At 35.8% G+C, this 19602-nt stretch overlaps 1 protein-coding gene across 1 annotated transcript in view; it reads left to right on the top strand.

Moving 5' to 3' along the window:
- LOC106877076 (uncharacterized) overlaps nucleotides 1-19602 on the top strand; it is a 272305-nt gene that overhangs the window by 142015 nt on the left and 110688 nt on the right. Inside the window, exons 20-21 of the mRNA XM_052973794.2 lie at nucleotides 4745-4926; nucleotides 9591-9792. Coding sequence (XP_052829754.1) covers nucleotides 4745-4926; nucleotides 9591-9792 — 384 coding nt within the window. The remainder of the gene's footprint in view (nucleotides 1-4744; nucleotides 4927-9590; nucleotides 9793-19602) is intronic.

The raw sequence follows: 19602 nt of genomic DNA, 5'->3' as shown, positions 1-19602 counted from the left end.
ATAGCTTTTTCATGCTTGAATACAAGATTCCTTAGAAAAGACAACAGTATGTCATCTAGCCAGGGTTTCAAGACCTCCTTCAGGAGATTGCAGTAGGTGGCTGTGGTCACTTTAACCCCTTCAGGCACCCTGACTGGGCCAACAAGTCTGTCCCCAATGATACTATCCCACAATGTGACTCCTCTACCATGTTGTTAACGTCCTAAACATTGGTGATGCTCATCTCTAAAATAGACCTAACCATTTGCCCAACCATCTGGTCCAACAAGGGTTGCCCTGGTTTCATCAGTGAACAGAATACAACTCATGTCTAACATCATGTACTTTTGGGCCCATGGAAGCCTCAAACTCGTGTGACAGGGCATTAAAGGAAGCAGTTTCAGGGGTCCTCGCACGGAAGCCATATTCCCGAGGATGCGATTTCTGGTGATTTTCGAAACATGAGGTGGTGAAAATGGCTATGCTTGTTTGTTCAGGTTTCCCACATAACTTGCAGCCAATATTCCTCAAATCCTTAGTTATCATAGTCTTGGAAGTCCCACAATCAGATTATTTCTTCCTTGGAGAAGGGTTCTTTAAGAATCGTCTAACCATGTCCACATGACAACTTAACTTCTCCGCAATGACATGAAGAGAGTTACCTGTAGCACTTTCCTTGATGATGACAGACTTTTCTTCATCATTATGGCCTTTTCCACATCCCATTGTTCTTAGAGACGAGAGATGTTGTTAGCATGGTCACCCAAAAACTGAAGAACCTGAAATAAAAAAGTAAGGACATTACACAGAATCATGAAAACTTAACAATGGTGTTGCCATAGTGTACAAACCAGCTGGGAAAAGTTTTATCAAATTTGATTCTCAAGAAATTGAGACATCTTAAATTTCTCTCCTAAGATATTAGCGTGGTTCCTGGTGTGTGTATATATATATATATATATATATATATATATATATACTAGCAGTATAACCCGACCTTGTCCGGGTGTGACTTATTACGCCATCTACGATAAGTCTTGCTAGCTGAAAGTCAACTAAAAAAGAAAGCCTTACAATGAAAAAACCCTTATGATGTAAATATGTTCATAATTCAAAAGACGATGAAATTAATAGGGAAAGTCTGAAGGCTGTTTTGCATAAAATTATTAAGCATACGTAAATTTCATCCGTGTAATTGGCTATAGAAATGCTTGTGCAAAACAACTTTTTGCGCTGCCCTGATTATACATAGCAAGGTAATCCCTTTTAGCAGGAGCTAGGACGGCAATTTCTGATGAAGCAATTGCTGGCGATCTGTTGCTACACAGTTTTGCCAGAATTCTATCAGATTGGGCAGAAGATGTTGATGCACCATTTTGCATTATGTTCAAAATAGCTTCTGGAATGTGGTGCATTACTGCAGTCTGTTGCTGTCATTTTAAACCGGTTGCTGTCTTTCCCCAGCAAACTCTCTTCTTTGGAGGCATAATCTATGTATATATTAAACAGAACAACAAAAGTTATAATAGATGGCAGTGTCGGTACTTTTCACATATCTGTAATTTTTCAGATTAACACCCGCACGATTACCCAACCCTAATCCTAACACTAACCCTAAACCCTAAAGCCCTAACCCTAACCCTGACCCTAAAAACCGTAACCGTAACATTAATGCTAAACCCTGACCCTGACCCCCTAGTGAAAATCTTGGTAAATTTACAAAACATTGACGAACATGAGTTATATTTTACTGAATGATTGTGTACTTGCACGTGTATGCTTTTGAGAGAGCGAGAGAGGAAGAGGTAGAGAGGGGGAGAGAAAGGAATAGGGGTAGTTAAAAGTTTTCTCATGACTGCTTCTCTTCACTGCCTATTACTTCATTAGAAATCTAAGGATGCACATAAGCACATAATAGAGAAAAATGAAACAAATATGGACGACTTGCTCCAAAACACCACCGAGTGGGGAACACTTCTCAAAAATAACCTGCAGTTGTTTCCTTCAAAATTCCTACATGCTTGAAATGTACATACATCAAGGTACATTTGTACAAAATTTCATGAAAAAATATTCATTTTCCTGGAAGTTAAGAGGAATTTAAGTGGAATTTCCGAATATTGTACCCCACCGCCTTCCAAAACACTTTCACCGAAAATTTTTGTATATTTAGAATCTACATAATAAATAATATATGCATAGAAAATTTCATTAAAAAATATTCATTTTTATGAAAGTTATGACCTTCCAAATTTGGGGGATACAACTCTGTAGTTATGCCATCAATGTTTTGTAAATATACCACGATGTGAATGATTGTTTACTTGCACATGTATACGTATGAGAAAGCGAGAGAGGAAGAGGGGGAGAAATGAATAGAGATTGAGAGCAATGTGTATGGTGTTGTCACAGGTCATGTATGTGCGGTTGTGTGTGTTTTTACGTATCTATGTTATGGAAAATAGGTAAAGAATACTGAGATGAAAGTTTAATCTATGACGTATGTATCACTTTCTCTCTCTCTCCCTCTCCCTCTTTTACTCTCTATATTTTTATGTTGAGCACGTGTGTAAGAATGGCGTTCCAGGTAGCAGGGATGAAATATAAAAGTTGCTAGAAACAACAGCCAAATCTCCCTTAAATCACACAAAGTAAACGGAATTTAAAAAATCTAATTACTGCACTGGAAAGTTCAGATCGAGAAAATTCCATTGATGTAAAAAATTTTACGAAAAAGTGGAAAATGTGGATTTCTATAAACATTCAAAAAGGCTTCACACAAACACACAATTTCAGATTTATATATTAAGATATATATATACACACACATACATAGTTGTAGTTATGTACAAATATATTTACATTTGTATATATTATGTGTGTATATGTAGTTATATTTATTATTCTTTATGCATATGCATGTCTGTGTACATAAGTGACTATCACCTTTATGTATACATTTGTATGTACATATGTGTTTGGTTGTGAGTGTATTCTGATATATGTGTATATAGATGTAGATATGAATGTTTATATATATATGTGTGTGTATAAGTATATATTTATATATATATGAGTACTTGATTATGTTTGGGTGTGTATATGTTTTATGTATATAAATTTATGTTTATAGCATGTATGTTTATACCATGCTACATGGCAGTGAAACATGGGCTGTAACTGCTGAGGACATACGTAAGCTCGCAAGGAATGAAGCCAGTATGCTCCGTTGGATGTGTAATGTCAATGTGAATACCCGTCAGAGTGTAAGTATCTTGAGAGAAAAGCTGAACATTAGAAGCATCAGTTGTGGCGTGCAAGAGAGACGATTGCGCTGGTATGGACATGTGGTGAGAATGGAGGAGGATAGCTGCGTGAAAAAGTGCCACACCCTAACAGTTGAGGGAACCCGTGGAAGAGGTAGGCCCAGGAAGACCTGGGCTGAGGTGGTGAGGCAAGACCTTCGTACATTAGGCCTCACCGAGGCGATGACTACGGACCGAGACCTTTGGAAATGGGCTGTGCGTGAGAAGACCCGGCAAGCCAAGTAAGATCGTTGCCAGTGCCCCTGGACTGGTTCTTGTGCGGGTGGCACATGAGATGCACCATTTTGAGCGTGGCCGTTGCCAGTACCGCCTGACTGGCTCCTGTAGGATTTTCGAGCGAGATCGTTGCCAGTGCCCCTGGACTGGCTTGTGCGGGTGGCACATAAAAGACACCATTTCGAGCGTGGCCGTTTTCGTGCGGGTGACACGTAAAAGCACCCACTACACTCTCTGAGTGGTTGGCGTTAGGAAGGGCATCCAGCTGTAGAAACTCTGCCAAATCAGACTGGAGCCTGGTGTTGCCATCCGGTTTCACCAGTCCTCAGTCAAATCGTCCAACCCATGCTAGCATGGAAAGCGGACGTTAAACGATGATGATGATGTGTATATTTTTAAATATCACTATCATCATCATCATCATTTTTTATAACATATCAAATGCTAAGAAGTTCCTTAATGAAGGATTGTATACATTCTGTCAATTTGCATGGAGTTGACGTACATGTGAAATCTTAGAAATTCATCTTGCATTACATGTTCATTTTATACATTGATTGTGTTTCAAACTGTAATGTCCATGGATGTGAATGAACAATAATAATTTTATTTTATTTTATCAAATATGTTGCATATATTGTATGTATTACATAACTTTATATGTGATATGGAATAAAAAAAAATTTGTTTCATGAAATGAATGTAACATCAATTTGAATTTCTCTTTTCCTCATTTGCATTATTATATATAGTTCATCATTCATAACCCGTTAAGAACAGTTGTTCACAAATAAATTTGCTGGTATGCACTAATCTTTATCAAGCAATGGTTAAAATATAGCTGTGTACATTTATATTTATTATATTTGTGTGTACTTGCTATGACATCCGCCTCAGAAGACAACTTCTTACAGGAAACACTACTGACCTATGTTAAGAACCATTGAGCTGGGCTATGAATGATGTCATTGGACTGTAAAACATGTATTTCTGTAGGGTAATGCTTCACCTTTTGCAGCAGCAAAGTTTCTACATTTGAATGTGCATAAACGTGTTAAATATAAATGTACACATTTATATATGTGTGTATATTTGTGTGTACATATATGTATACACACTGGCATACACTCACACACACACATTTACATATGTACATACATGCATACATATTCATAATGTTACTTGAGTTTTCATGTTATTTACTCCACCCCACCTTTTTTCAGATAAATTCTTGCCTCTCTGGAATGACTTAAGAACTGTTCACTCAGAACTGTTCTGCACTGATGACGCTGAAATCAACATACAAGTGCATAAGCTCATCCTTCAGATGGGTGTGCAACCTTTACACTCTGACAATATTATCAATCATCATATTTTGCCAATTTTGCAGTCTGAAGATTGGAAGGTTTGTTTATCTGATTACTACTCACTATTAATTCTTATTTAATCTAATAATATTTAATCTATTTTCATTGTCGCTTGCCAAGTCATATATTTGCTTTTCTATTTTCTCATCTTTCATAAGTATAAGTTTAATTCATTATCATCACTTTCCTTTTGTCTTTTATCATCTCATTTATGTGGCTTCAAAATGTGCCAGATGTTTAAGAATAGTTAACACAAAGGACGCCCATGAAATGAAGTTTTCTAAAGGCTTAAACAGTTTCAAAACTCCCTCACTACTACTCATCCTTCCAGTCAGGAGTATTTGCCTTGCAAGTTACTTGGTGGCCTCTCTGGTGCAAATGCCATGTAAAAAAACACCCCATTTACTCTAAAATGGTTTGTTTTAGGGAGGTCATCCAGCCGTAGAAACCATGCCAAAGCAGACTATGGAGACTGGTGCAGCTTCTTGGCATGCTAGCATGGAAAATGGATGGATGTATGTTGGTGGGAATGGCATTGTTGTTGTTGCCACTGCTGTTGCTGCATACATACACTGATTCACATGTGTGTATTTGTCTTTGCATATGCTTGTTTGTACATTGTGTGTGTGTGTTTTATTAGAAGTTTGCATAAATTCATTCAATGTTTGTGGTGAGTTTCCTTTTTCCTCTCCCTCCTGTCTACTCTCATTAAGCATCTGCAACAAAAATGCATTTCACAATGTCATGCCAAGAGTTTCTATCTTCCATTAGCTTTTGTTGGTCATCAATTTCATGTTGTGTATCTCTGGCAATAACAACAGTATAGCTGAATGGTCTTCAACTTTTATTAGGGTACGGAAGTCTCCAAAATATAATATCTGATATGGTCTGATATGATAGCAGTGACCAGCAAAGCCTAATCTGCATTGAACATTAATATTAGAGATGAGAGATGTTTTGAGATTACCCTCATGGTATAGTTTACACATACCATGATGGTGATCTTCATAATCCAAAATTTGACTCCTTGTTGACTTTGAAGTATTTGATTGCCAGGTAGTTACAGTTACTTCAAATTTGTCCATTTCATGTTAGGATGTCTTGCTTACTGTCAGCAATATAGGACCCAAAATAGTTGAGGTCACTGACCCTATTGAGTTGTGTACTATCATTAGAACAAGAGTAAGTATGTGACTTAGTGGTTAGGGTATTTGGCTCATGATCATAAGGTTGTGAGTTCAATTCCTGCCATATTGTGTCCTTGAGCAAGATACTTTATTTTCTATTCAGCTGGTGAAAATGAGTAGCACCTTATTTCAGAAGGCCAGCTTTGTCACATTCTGTGTCACACTGAATTTCCCTGAGAACTATGTTAAGGTTATGCATGTCTGTGGAATACTCATCCATGTGCACATTAATTTCACAAGCAGGTTATTCTGTTGGCCAGATCAACTGGAACCCTCATCGTTGTAACTGATGGAGTGCCAGTTATCATCATCATCATTGTTTAACGTCCGCTTTCCATGCTAGCATGGGTTGGACGATTTGACTGAGGACTGGTGAACTGGATGGCTACACCAGGCTCCAATCTGATTTGGTAGAGTTTCTACAGCTGGATGCCCTTCCTAACGCCAACCACTCCGAGAGTGTAGTGGGTGCTTTTACGTGCCACCGGCACAAAGGCCAGTCAGGTGGTACTGGCAATGGCCACGCTCAAAATGGGGTATTTTACGTGGCACCTGCACAGGAGCTAGTCCAGCACCTCTGGCATGATCTCGCTCGAATGTCTTTACACATGCTACGGGCACAGGTGCCATCACGATTTCGCTTTCGCTTGCCCCAACAGGTCTTCACAAGCCGAGTTTCGTGTCCAATGAAGGAGACGATGTTGGCATGGGTGCCAGTCGTCGAATTTAGTTCGAATTTCGATTCCGATTTCACTTGCCTCAACAGATCTTCACAAGTGGAGTTTTGTGTCCAATGAAGGAAGATACGCATAAGTGGGATGGCTACACCCCTGGTGGAGGCCTTGGATTTAGGTCTCAGTTGGCTTGCCGGGTCTTCTCACGCACAGTGTATTTCCAAAGGTCCAAAGGGATGGTAATATATTCAGTGTCTTTTTCAGTATCTGTGGGTCTACAATTTTGTAGTAGCAACACTGTTCCATAAAGTTCTTTATGTGCTAGCCACTTCTGTTGGTATTTTTGTGGAAAGTGAAGAGTGAATTGGTAAGCAATAATTGAGCATCAAAATTTTCACCAATTAAGAGACAGTTGTGTACTGAGATTGCATCAATTAGGACAGATGGTTCTTGATGGGATTGCCAAATTTCTATTTCTGGTAGTTCATTGTGTGAGGTGTAGCAGCAGAGGATAGTGGTTAGTGAGTTTCCCAACAGGGTAGCTCGCATGGCATGCTCAGTACATTTCATAATATTGTTAACTTTAGGTACTTCCAACCATGAATATTACATTAATAATTACATAATTTTCCCACTGGTCATTCTTTTATATAATTTTTTGTAAAATTTTAGCTTTGAGAAAATGCATTAACATTAATTAAAACAAATGTACAACTTCATTTTTGTATCTGGTTTGCAAGATTCTTTATGTGAATTCATGTGCCTTATTATCTAACACACCAGTTTCATTTCCACTCATTATTCTTATTTTTTTATTTTTTAATATTCTTATTTTTATTTTTTATATTTAAAAAAATATATCTTAATATATAAAGCTGAAGTTGTGTGTCTGTGTGAAGCCTTTTTAAAAGTTTATAGAAATCCACATTTTCCACTTTTTCGTAAAAAATTTTACATCAATGGAATTTTCTCGATGTGAACTCTCCAGTGCAGTAATTAGATTTTTTAAATTCCGTTTACTTTGTGTGATTTAAGGGAGATTTGGCTGTTGTTTCTAGCAACTTTTATATTTCTTCCCTTCTACCTGGAATAGTGTTCTTACACACACGCTCAACAGAGAGAGAAAGTGATACATACAATGTCATAGATTAAACTTTCTTCTCAGTTTTCTTTACTTATTTTTCATAACATTGATACGTAAAAACATACACATACGTAATCTGTGGCAACAACATTCACATTGCTCCTGTTCTCTATCTCCCCCTCTTCATCTCTTCCTCTCTCGCTCTCTCAAACGCATACACGTGCAAGTAAACACAATCATTCACGTTCGTCAATGTGGCATAACTACAGAGTTGTACCCACCGACTTTGGAACGTCATAACTTTCAGAAAAGTGAATATTTCAGTGAAAGTGTTTTGGGAGGGGGTGGGGGACAATTTTCGGAAATTCGACTCAAATTCCTCTTAACTTCCAGGAAAATGAATATTTTTTCGTGAAATTTTCTACAAATATACCTTGATGTATGTACATATCAAGCATGTAGGAATTTTGAAGGAAACAACTGCAGGTTATTTTTGAGAAGTGTTCCCCAGTCGGTGGTGTTTCGGAGCAAGTCGTCCATATTTGTTCCATTTTTCTCTATTATGTGCGTATGTGCATCCGTAGATTTCTAATGAAGTAACAGGCAGTGAAGAGAAGCCGTCATAAGAAAACTTTTAACTACCTCTATTCCTTTCTCCCCCTCTCTCTACCTCTTCCTCTCTCGCTCTCTCAAACGCATACACATGCAAGTACACAATCATTCAGTAAAATATAACTAATGTTCGTCAATGTTTTGTAAATATACCACGATTTTCACTAGGGTGTTAGGGTTAGGGTTAGGGTTAGGATTAGTGTTACGGTTATGGTTTTAGGGTCAGGGTTAGGGTTTTAGGGTTAATGTTAGGGCTAGTGTTAGGATTAGGGTTGGGTAATCGTGCAGGTGTTAATCTGAAAAATTACAGATATGTGAAAAGTACCGACCCTGCCATCTATTATAACTTTTGTTGTTCTGTTTAATATATATATAGATTATGCCTCCAAAGAAGAGAGTTTGCTGGGGAAAGAAAGCAACTGGTTTAAAATGACAGCAACAGACTGTAGCAATTCACCACATTCCAGAAGCTACATTGAACATAATGCAAAATGGTGCATCAACATCTTCTGCCCAATCTGATAGAATTCTGGCAAAACTGTGTAGCAACAGATCGCCAGCAATTGCTTCATCAGAAATTGCCATCCTAGCTCCTGCGAAAAGGATTACCCTGCTATGTATAATCAGGGCAGCGCAAAAAGTTGTTTTGCACAGGCATTTCTATAGCCAATTAGACGGATGAAATTTACGTACGCTTAATAATTTTACGCAAAACAGCCTTCAGACTTTCCCTATTAATTTCGTCTTTTGAATTATGAACATATTTACATCATGAGGGTTTTTTTCGTTGTAAGGCTTTCTTTTTTAGTTGATTTTCTCCTAGCAAGACTTATCGTAGATGGCGTAATAAGTCACACCCGGACAACGTCGGGTTATACTGCTAATAAAAAATAAATGAGTGGAAATCAAACCAATGAGTGTGTTAGATAATAAGGTATTAAGGTAATATGACTCTCCGACTCAACATAATTGTACAATTGTAAGGTAATTAGTTATATAAAATTGTATTTACTCTTTTTTAACATATTGAATCGCTTTTTTTATTGAATTTTAGTCTTTTTGCATCTAACCTGTGAGCTATTTATTACTTTGTGTCTGAGTGTCTATGTGTATCAGTCAATGTATTTATTTATTTATTTATTCAGTTGAAGAGTGAATCAGTTTTGGTGAACTATGTAATGTTCATGAAATACCAGTATGACAGAAATCCAAATTCCTTTGTCTTTTCTGGCTTGTCTTCTATTGTTCCCCTGAAGACAAACAAAGGTATGCTCTGTCCAGATCAAGTTGCCATTCATTTTACTCCATCTTATGGCAATAAGATCAACTTAAGTAAAGAACTACCAGGTAAGAACTTTTGTTTCACTACATCACAATTGTCATCATTATCTTTGCAACCAACAGTTTTGCATTTGTTTCCTGGAGTTGCACAAATCTAAAATACAGTATGTTTTCGCATCGTCTATCCTAACTACGTTTTTCTAAGTTATTTACTATGATATCTTCCTTTATCGATTCAGCTTTTTTTTTCTCAGTTTGCATCATTTTTATAACATCTAGAGAAACTGTTGGTGACAAGTTACTCAAGGGTTGAGAGGATATAACTCTGTGCTGAAGAAGTTTACTTTGCAACCCCTTGTTTTTATGTTACTCCCATTGTACAGAACCTCGGGCAAGTCAACCAAAGTCTTGTGAGTAAAAATTGAAAGACTGAGACTGTAAAAACTCATTAGATAGACTAAACCTATTCTTGAACAATAAACCGGATTCATTGTCCACTTTAACACAAATACCTAGCCATTATCTTTTTTTAATGGAATCTACTCTGTTGTATTTAGACTAAGATTCCAGTCTGTGGATAACTTCTTTTGTTTCTCCCACCAGTCTCAGTGTTCTTTCATATATGTCATTGGTGCTGCTCTTCCTCCTCTCATCATCATTATTTAATGTCCATTTTCCATATTGGCATGAGTTGGACGGTTTGACTGAAAACTGGTAAGCTAGGGAGCTGTACCAGATTCTGATCTGATTTAGCAAGGATGCCTTCCAGCTGGATGCTCTTCCTAATACCAACCACTCCAAGAGTGTAGTGGTTGTTTTTACATGGCACTGGCACAGGTACCATTGACCTAATACCAACATCAGCCATGATTATGGTCTCACTTGGATTGACAGGTCTATACAAGCAGTATATCACCAAAGTTCTCGGTCACCCAATGCTCAAATGGTGCTTTTTATGTGTCACCAGCACAGGTGCCAGTCAGACAGCACTGGCATCAGCCATGGCTACAATTTCACTCAGCATGACAGGTCTTCACAAGCACAGCATATTGTCCACCATTTGAAAGGAGCTTTTAATGGGCCTGTTACACAACACTGGCATCAGCCACAACTACAATCTCACTTGGCTTGACGAGTCTTCTCAAGTGTGGCATATCACCAAAGGTCTCAGTCGCTTGTCATTGCCTCCGTGAGGCCCAACATTTGGAGATCGCACTTCACCACTTCGTCCTGGTCTTCCTAGGTCTACCTCTTCTGTAGGTCTAAATTATAAATGTCAAAAACATGATTAAAATATAAGTCACTTAAATTTATACATATTCCTCATTCACCAGTCCATATTCACTTGTTTTTCTCCATTCATTTACAGTTCTTGTTTTGTCTCCATACAGAACATATGAGTTGATACTTAATGTCGTACATTATAGAGAAAGAGTTTGTGCCTGGATAAATATTAAGTAAAATTGTATTTCAAATACTTGCTTAGAATCACATTTGTTTCTCACCAGTCTTCACACCAAACTTCCTAGTCTGGGAATAGCTAAAAAGTCAAAAGCTTACTCCTTTAATGACATGGCAGAAAATACCTACAAATGGTTTTTGTTTATTGATATTCTTAGAATTTTTTTAGATGTGGTTAGATTATTGTGAAAATGGGCAGTATTGTAAGACAGGATTAATTTTTTTATGGAGTAATCATTTGTACTAAAAATAATGTTATGCATGTATAGTTGTTAATTAATTACATAATAATAACTAAAAAAAATGGATACATTATAAATAGATGATGAAAAAAAGATTTTACTAATAAATTAAATGCTATTAGTAATAGACATGAACATACAAATATTACAAGTAAAAAAAAGTGTTTTCATTGCCCTTTTTGCAGTTTTTTCATTATGAAACACAAGTGCTTGAGGTATTACAAAAATAGTTCACTTTCACCATCTATGTTGATCATTTAAAACAGTTGCTGATCAAATCACTGCACTGAATGGAAGTCCAGTAATGTTTATTACAGAGTTTGCAGGAAAAAAAAATTAAAGCCAAAGAAATTGAAAAAAGTTTACTTGTTGAAATTATGGAATTTTCCAAAGCAACTCTTCTTGCATGATGCTACTTGAAGTCATTGCAATCTCATGAGATTCAGATTTTATTTTTAGCTTCAATACAATCACATCTCTTAACACATTCACAACTTAGTTCCAGCATCCCCTTAGATCAGTGAACTCATAAGTTTCTTTGAAATGAATTTATGCAGTTTTGGATGGTATATGACTGACATATGTATATATTTTTGTTTGAATTCATATTATATGGGTTGTTAAGAGTTGACATGGATTTATACAAATGCAAAAATAAACTATCACAAGCATGAACTGCTGCTTGAATTTGTTAAGTGTGGCAGGAAAAAGGTCATCATCATCATCATTTAACATCTGTTTTCTATACTGGCATTTGTTAGACAGTTTGACTGGAGCTGATAAGCTGGAGAGCTGCACCAGGCTCCACTCTGTATTGACCTGGTTTCTACAGTTGGATGCCCTTCCTATTGCCAATCACTCTACAGCATGTACTGGGTGTCCTTTATGTCACTGGCATGGATGTCTTTTACATGTCACCAGCACTGGCCACAACTATGATTTCATTAAGCTTGACATATATTCTCAAACACAAATCACCAGGAGTTTCAGTCACTTGTCATCACCTCCATGAGACTCAACAACCAAAGATCATATTTCACCACCTTGTTCCATGTCCTTCTGAGTCTACCTTTCCCACAGGTTCCCCTCCGCAATTAGAAATCAGCACCTTTTGATGCAGCTGTCCGCATCCATATGCATTACATGACCATACCAACACAGTCTTCTTTATTGCACACTACATCTGATGCCTCTTATATCCAATATTTCTTTTAAGACACTTACACTCTGTCATATGTGCAAACTGACATTGCTGTGGAGCGTGCTGCAAAACAGGCTTCAGTAAAATCTATGTATAACAAATACTTCATATGCAAAGGTAAAAATTATGGACTGAATATTTTAAACTCTTGTCTTGTGAGTTTGAATTGAGGCCCCATTTAACAGAACTTTACTATTTCAGATCATTTGAATCAGTAAGGTAAATTCCAATAATTATATTGTAGATTACATTTCAAATACTTAAATACTACTTACTCCTGTCCTTGGTTGGCAATCAGTAAGACAGAAACTTTAGTTGCATTTAATATCTTTCTTGTAATTTCTCTGTTTGTGTGTGTGTGAACGCTCGTGTGCATGTGCATATTCTTTTATTCTTTTATTTGTTTCAGTCATTTGACTGCAGCCATGCTGGAGCACCATGTTTAGTCAAAGAAATCAACCCCACAGTTTGTTCTTTGTAAGCTTAGCACTTATTCTTCTATCAGTCTCTTTTTGCCAAACCACTAAGTTATAGAGATGTAAACACACTAACATCGGTTGTCAAGCGATGGGGGGAGGACATACACAGACACAAATATATATATATATGTTAACAAACTAAGGAAAATAATTCCTTCAAATGGGTGTGTGAGACATCCAATTCACTGGTACGTCAGTTGAATACTATATAAATATGGGTATAATGCAAATTACAAAGATAAAATTAAATAGAGATACAATTAACAATCCAATAATTTATTTATATAACATAATATACTATGAATATAATATAACATTAACAATTATTAAAGCATCAAAAGACCAACAATTTGTTTCAACTTATATATATTTTTTGATATATAAACAATTCCCTTATATATAAGTCTCATCAGAGCCAGAGTTTAAAGATAGACAAAATTCTGTGTGAAAGGATGGCTAGATTGTAAAAAATTAATTCAAATGCATATGTATTATGAGCATGAGCGCTAAATATGTCAAAAAAACCAAAAAAATTTAACAGACAAAATCATTAAGTAAGTGTAATCTGCAACTATCGAAATATATTTCTATATAACTCAAATAACAAACTGAGGAAAAGAAACCCTTCAAAGGGGTGTGTTAAACATTCAATTCACTGGTACCGCAGTTGGATACCGTATAAATATTGGTATAATTCAATTATAAAGATAAATTAAATATAGAGATATTCTATTGACATTCAATAATTTATTTATATTACAATATTACATTAAATACTATGAATATAATATATAACATATTATATAACATAAATAATTATAAAAACCATAAAAGGCCAACAAATTGTTTCAACTTATATATATTTTCTGATATACATAATCACAGTTCTATTATATATAAACATTTCAGGGTCTTAGATTTAGAAAAAGACGAAATTCCATGTAAAAGGACGGCTGGATTGTAAAACTTAATTCAAATGTCTGTGTTATGAGCGTGAGCGTTAACTATTCAATCATACATCAATTACAATTAAAAAACAACAAAAACACTTTATTGGACGATACAATGTGTATATAAATGTATATAATTAAGTATCTAAGTCTTCTCCTACGTATAACTGCAACAAAAAATATATAAACAATTACATCTTCAATACAATAACTTTTATCTATTTAAATTAGTTGGTATAAAAAAAAAATTATTGTTTAAATTAACTAATAATAATCTTCTATATTTTTTATTTTCTCAGAGAGTTAATTCCATAGCAGATATGAAAAGAAACCTAATGAAAACTTCTCTCTTTGTTTACTTAATCTATCGCAGGGAAAAATTCGTAATTATTGCTAAGACTTATAGAGATGTACTTGCATAGCAAGTGACCTGATCTGAGATCATGTGCTGAAAGAAAAATAATTGCAGCATGGAAGGTGTTTATAAGTCATTTAAAAACACATAAAAAGCATTAGATTCACTTCAACATTTAAATTTAATTTGCCAAAATATTTTCGTCACTCTGAGACCATGACCTATTCACTGACAAAATTCCATGCTGCATCTGAGAAAGTAGCAGTTAGTTCATAATATGTATGTATGTATGTACGTATGTATGTATGTATGTGTGCATGTAAGTATGTGTGTATGCATGTGTACATGCATATGTATGTACATATGTACTTATGTATGTATGTGAGTATTTAGGTATGTAAGTGTGTAGATGTGTCTGTGTGTGTATATGTGTATGTACATTGTGAACGTATGTTTATGTACTGATATATGTGTCTGTTCAAGTTGTATACACGACTGTTACTCTGTTGAAGGTTGTCATCATCATCATCATTTAACATCTGCTTTCCACGCAAGCATGGGCTGGATGATTTGACTGAGGACTGGCGAACCAGATGGCTGCACCAGGCTCCAATCTGATCTGGCAGAGTTTCTACAGCTGGATGCCCTTCCTAACGCTAACCACTATCAGAGTGTAATGGGTGCTTTTACATGCCACCTCCACAGGAGCCAGTCCAGCAGAACAGGTAACAACCTCACTCAAATGTTTTTTCACGTGCCACCAGTGCCAGTAAGGTGACGCTGGTAACAATCACGCTCAAATGGTGCTATTTATGTGCCACTGGCACGGAAGCCATGCAGGTGCTCTGGCATGGATCACGCTTGGATGGCGGATCATCACTTGCCCCAACACGTCTTCGCAAGCAGAGTTTAGTGTCCAATCAAGGAAAGGTTGGCGTGGGTGCCAGTCGTCAAATTTGGCTCGATTTCACTTGCCTCAACAGGTCTTCGCAAGAAAAGATATTTCCCACATTGCAAGACAACTTCAAAATTATACAATGGTTCGCAGAGAGAGCTATTTCAGCACCTCAGAATGAATGTGTTGATAAAGTAAACCATGAACTCCACATTCTTCCTGGAGATGCTTAAACGTTTGTTTCCATTGATGCTACCATCAACGAATATGCTGCTGTTGAGTATCCAGTTGAATTTCTTAGTTGAGAGTATCAATAGGTGGTATTCATCAACTTATAGACATTATATTATGTCAGTTTATTTATTTACTAAAAGGACAATTATAACAATATACATACATGTATGACATTATGTTTTACATATATAATATATAAAATATAAAATATCAGTAATTATGTGTGTATTTATATTTATAACTTAACATTATGTAATTTCCAAAATCTGTCGAAGTCTAGAAAAACGCCCAAGTACTTCAATTTCATCTACTAATTACTTCAATCCACTGGAGGGATAAAGGTAGAGTGAGGTATTTTTGCCTTTTGGATGAAACAGGTGTAAGATATTATCCCAATTACTATTGTTGTATGCTATATTTTAATAATTACTGATATTTTATATATTATACTAGCAGCATAACCCATAATTCAAAAGACGATGAAATTAATAGAGAAAGTCTGAAGGCTGTTTTGCGTAAAATTATTAAGCATACGTAAATTTCATCCGTGTAATTGGCTATAGAAATGCTTGTGCAAAACAACTTTTTGCGCTGCCCTGATTATACATAGCAGGGTAAACCCTTTGAGCAGGAGCTAGGACGGCAATTTCTGATGAAGCAATTGCTGGCGATCTGTTGCTACACAGTTTTGCCAGAATTCTATCAGATTGGGCAGAAGATGTTGATGCACCATTTTGCATTATGTTCAAAATAGCTTCTGGAATGTAGTGCATTACTGCAGTCTGTTGCTGTCATTTTAAACCGGTTGCTGTCTTTCCCCAGCAAACTCTCTTCTTTGGAGGCATAATCTATGTATATATTAAACAGAACAACAAAAGTTATAATAGATGGCAGTGTCGGTACTTTTCACATATCTGTAATTTTTCAGATTAACACCCGCACGATTACCCAACCCTAATCCTAACACTAACCCTAAACCCTAAAGCCCTAACCCTAACCCTGACCCTAAAAACCGTAACCGTAACATTAATGCTAAACCCTGACCCTGACCCCCTAGTGAAAATCTTGGTAAATTTACAAAACATTGACGAACATGAGTTATATTTTACTGAATGACTGTGTACTTGCACGTGTATGCTTTTGAGACAGCGAGAGAGGAAGAGGTAGAGAGGGGGAGAGAAAGGAATAGGGGTAGTTAAAAGTTTTCTTATGACTGCTTCTCTTCACTGCCTATTACTTCATGAGAAATCTAAGGATGCACATAAGCACATAATAGAGAAAAATGAAACAAATATGGACGACTTGCTCCGAAACACCACCGAGTGGGGAACACTTCTCAAAAATAACCTGCAGTTGTTTCCTTCAAAATTCCTACATGCTCGAAATGTACATACATCAAGGTATATTTGTAGAAAATTTCACGAAAAAATATTCATTTTCCTGGAATTTAAGTGGAATTTCCGAAAATTGTCCTCCACCCCCGTCCAAAACACTTTCACCGAAAATTTTTGTATATTTAGAATCTACATAATAAATAATATATGCATAGAAAATTTCATTAAAAAATATTCATTTTTATGAAAGTTATGACCTTCCAAATTTGGGGGATACAACTCTGTAGTTATGCCATCAATGTTTTGTAAATATACCACGATGTGAATGATTGTTTACTTGCACGTGTATACGTTTGAGAGAGCGAGAGAGGAAGAGGGGGGGAGAAATGAATAGAAATTGAGAGCAATGTGTATGTTGTTGTCACAGGTCATGTATGTGTGGTTGTGTGTGTTTTTACGTATCTATGTTATGAAAAATAGGTAAAGAATACTGAGATGAAAGTTTAATCTATGACGTATGTATCACTTTCTCTCTCTCTCTCCCTCTCCCTCTTTTACTTTTACTCTCTATTTTTATGTTGAGCGCGTGTGTAAGAATGGCATTCCAGGTAGCAGGGATGAAATATAAAAGTTGCTAGAAACAACAGCCAAATCTCCCTTAAATCACACAAAGTAAACGGAATTTTAAAAATCTAATTACTGCACTGGAAAGTTTAGATCGAGAAAATTCCATTGATGTAAAAATTTTTACGAAAAAGTGGAAAATGTGGATTTCTATAAACATTCAAAAAGGCTTCACACAAACACACAATTTCAGATTTATATATTAAGATATGTAAAAACATAATATGTCATACATGTATGTATATTGTTATAATTGTCCTTTTAGTAAATAAATAAATTGACAGAATATAATGTCTATAAGTTGATGAATACCACCTATTGATCCCCTCCATTTTCTTATTGCTCTCTCTGTCTATATATATATATATAAATAATATATGAGTATATGCATATATATGTACTAGATTGGAGCCTGGTGTAGCCATCCGGTTGCACCAGTCCTCAGTCAAATCGTCCAACCCATGCTAGCATGGAAAGCGGACGTTAAACGATGATGATGATGATGATGATGTATATACATACCTTCATCTACATGTATATATAGATGCATATCTGAGTACATGACGTTGTAAAAAAGACATGGACAGAATGATAAACAAGGTACAGAAAACACACAGGCCACATTCAGAACATTTCCTTCATCAGCTGCCACCATATATATATATATATATATATATATATATATATATATATATATTTATATAAGGGCATTAATTCCCAAAATATAAATAAAAATAAAAATATATATTTTGGGAATAAATGATGGATTTTTCCCCCTTATGAGGTTTTTTTTCACGCTAGCTACTTGATAAATTCTTGTTAACGAATTCATCCTATTATTGAATTTATATATACATATATATATATATATATATATATATATATATATATGTATATATATATATATATATATATATATACATATATATATATATATATCTTCTAATTTAGGATAAAATTTTTTTCCAAAAATTTCAAGGCATGGGAGTGACTGTGTGGTAAGTAGCTTGCTTACCAACCACATGGTTCCGGGTTCAGTCCCACTGCGTGGCATCTTGGGCAGGTGTCTCCTACTATAACCTCGGGCCGACCAAAGCCTTGTGAGTGGATTTGGTAGACAGAAACTGAAAGAAGCCCGTCGTATATATGTATGTATGTGTTTGTGTGTCTGTGTTTGTCCCCCCAACATCGCTTGACAACTGATGCTGGTGTGTTTATGTCCCCGTAACTTAGCAGTTCAGCAAAAGAGACCGATAGAATAAGTACTAGGCTTCCGAAGAATAAGTCCTGGGGTCGATATGCTCGACTAAAAAGGCGGTGCTCCAGCATGGCCACAGTCAAAAGACTGAAACAAGTAAAAGAGTATATGTTTGTGTGTCTGTGTTTGTCCCCCCAACATCGCATGACAACCAATGCTGGTGTGTTTACATCCCCGTAACTTAGTGGTTTGGCAAAAGAGACCGGTAGAATAAGTACTAGACTTTAAGTCCTGGGGTCGATTTGTTTGACCAAAGGCGGTGCTCCAGCATGGCTGCAGTCAAATAACTGAAACAAGTAAAAGAGTAAAGAGGCCAGCTTATTAAAATACCTTTAAAGGTGAAAATTATAAACAATTATAAATAAGGGCAAAAGAAAAAAGATTTGTATGCCAATATGCTGAGAATAGACTTTAAATCATTTTCTTATTGCTATATTTATTTATATATATATATATATATATATATATATATATATATATATATATAGTGGTTGGCGTTAGGAAGGGCATCCAGCTGTAGAAACTCTGCCAAATTTAGATTGGAGCCTGGTGTTGCCATCCGGTTTCACCAGTCCTCAGTCAAATCGTCCAACCCGTGCTAGCATGGAAAGCGGACGTTAAACGATGATGATGATGATGATGATGATATATATAACATACAAAAATAAGAGGAATGGTCATTCCTCTTATTTTTGTATGTAGTATAATTTTAATCTTCGGATTTTTTTAATATGCTAGACCACTGGTTTTAATTGATTAATATCAATTTCTACCCTTATTAATAAATCTTTTATATATATATATATATATATATATATATATATATATATATATATATATATA

The sequence above is a fragment of the Octopus bimaculoides genome, chromosome 16 (assembly GCF_046866305.1).
Source record: "Octopus bimaculoides isolate indiv1 chromosome 16, ASM4686630v1, whole genome shotgun sequence".
NCBI lineage: Eukaryota > Metazoa > Mollusca > Cephalopoda > Octopoda > Octopodidae > Octopus > Octopus bimaculoides.
This window is presented reverse-complemented; position numbering and strand designations above follow the sequence as displayed.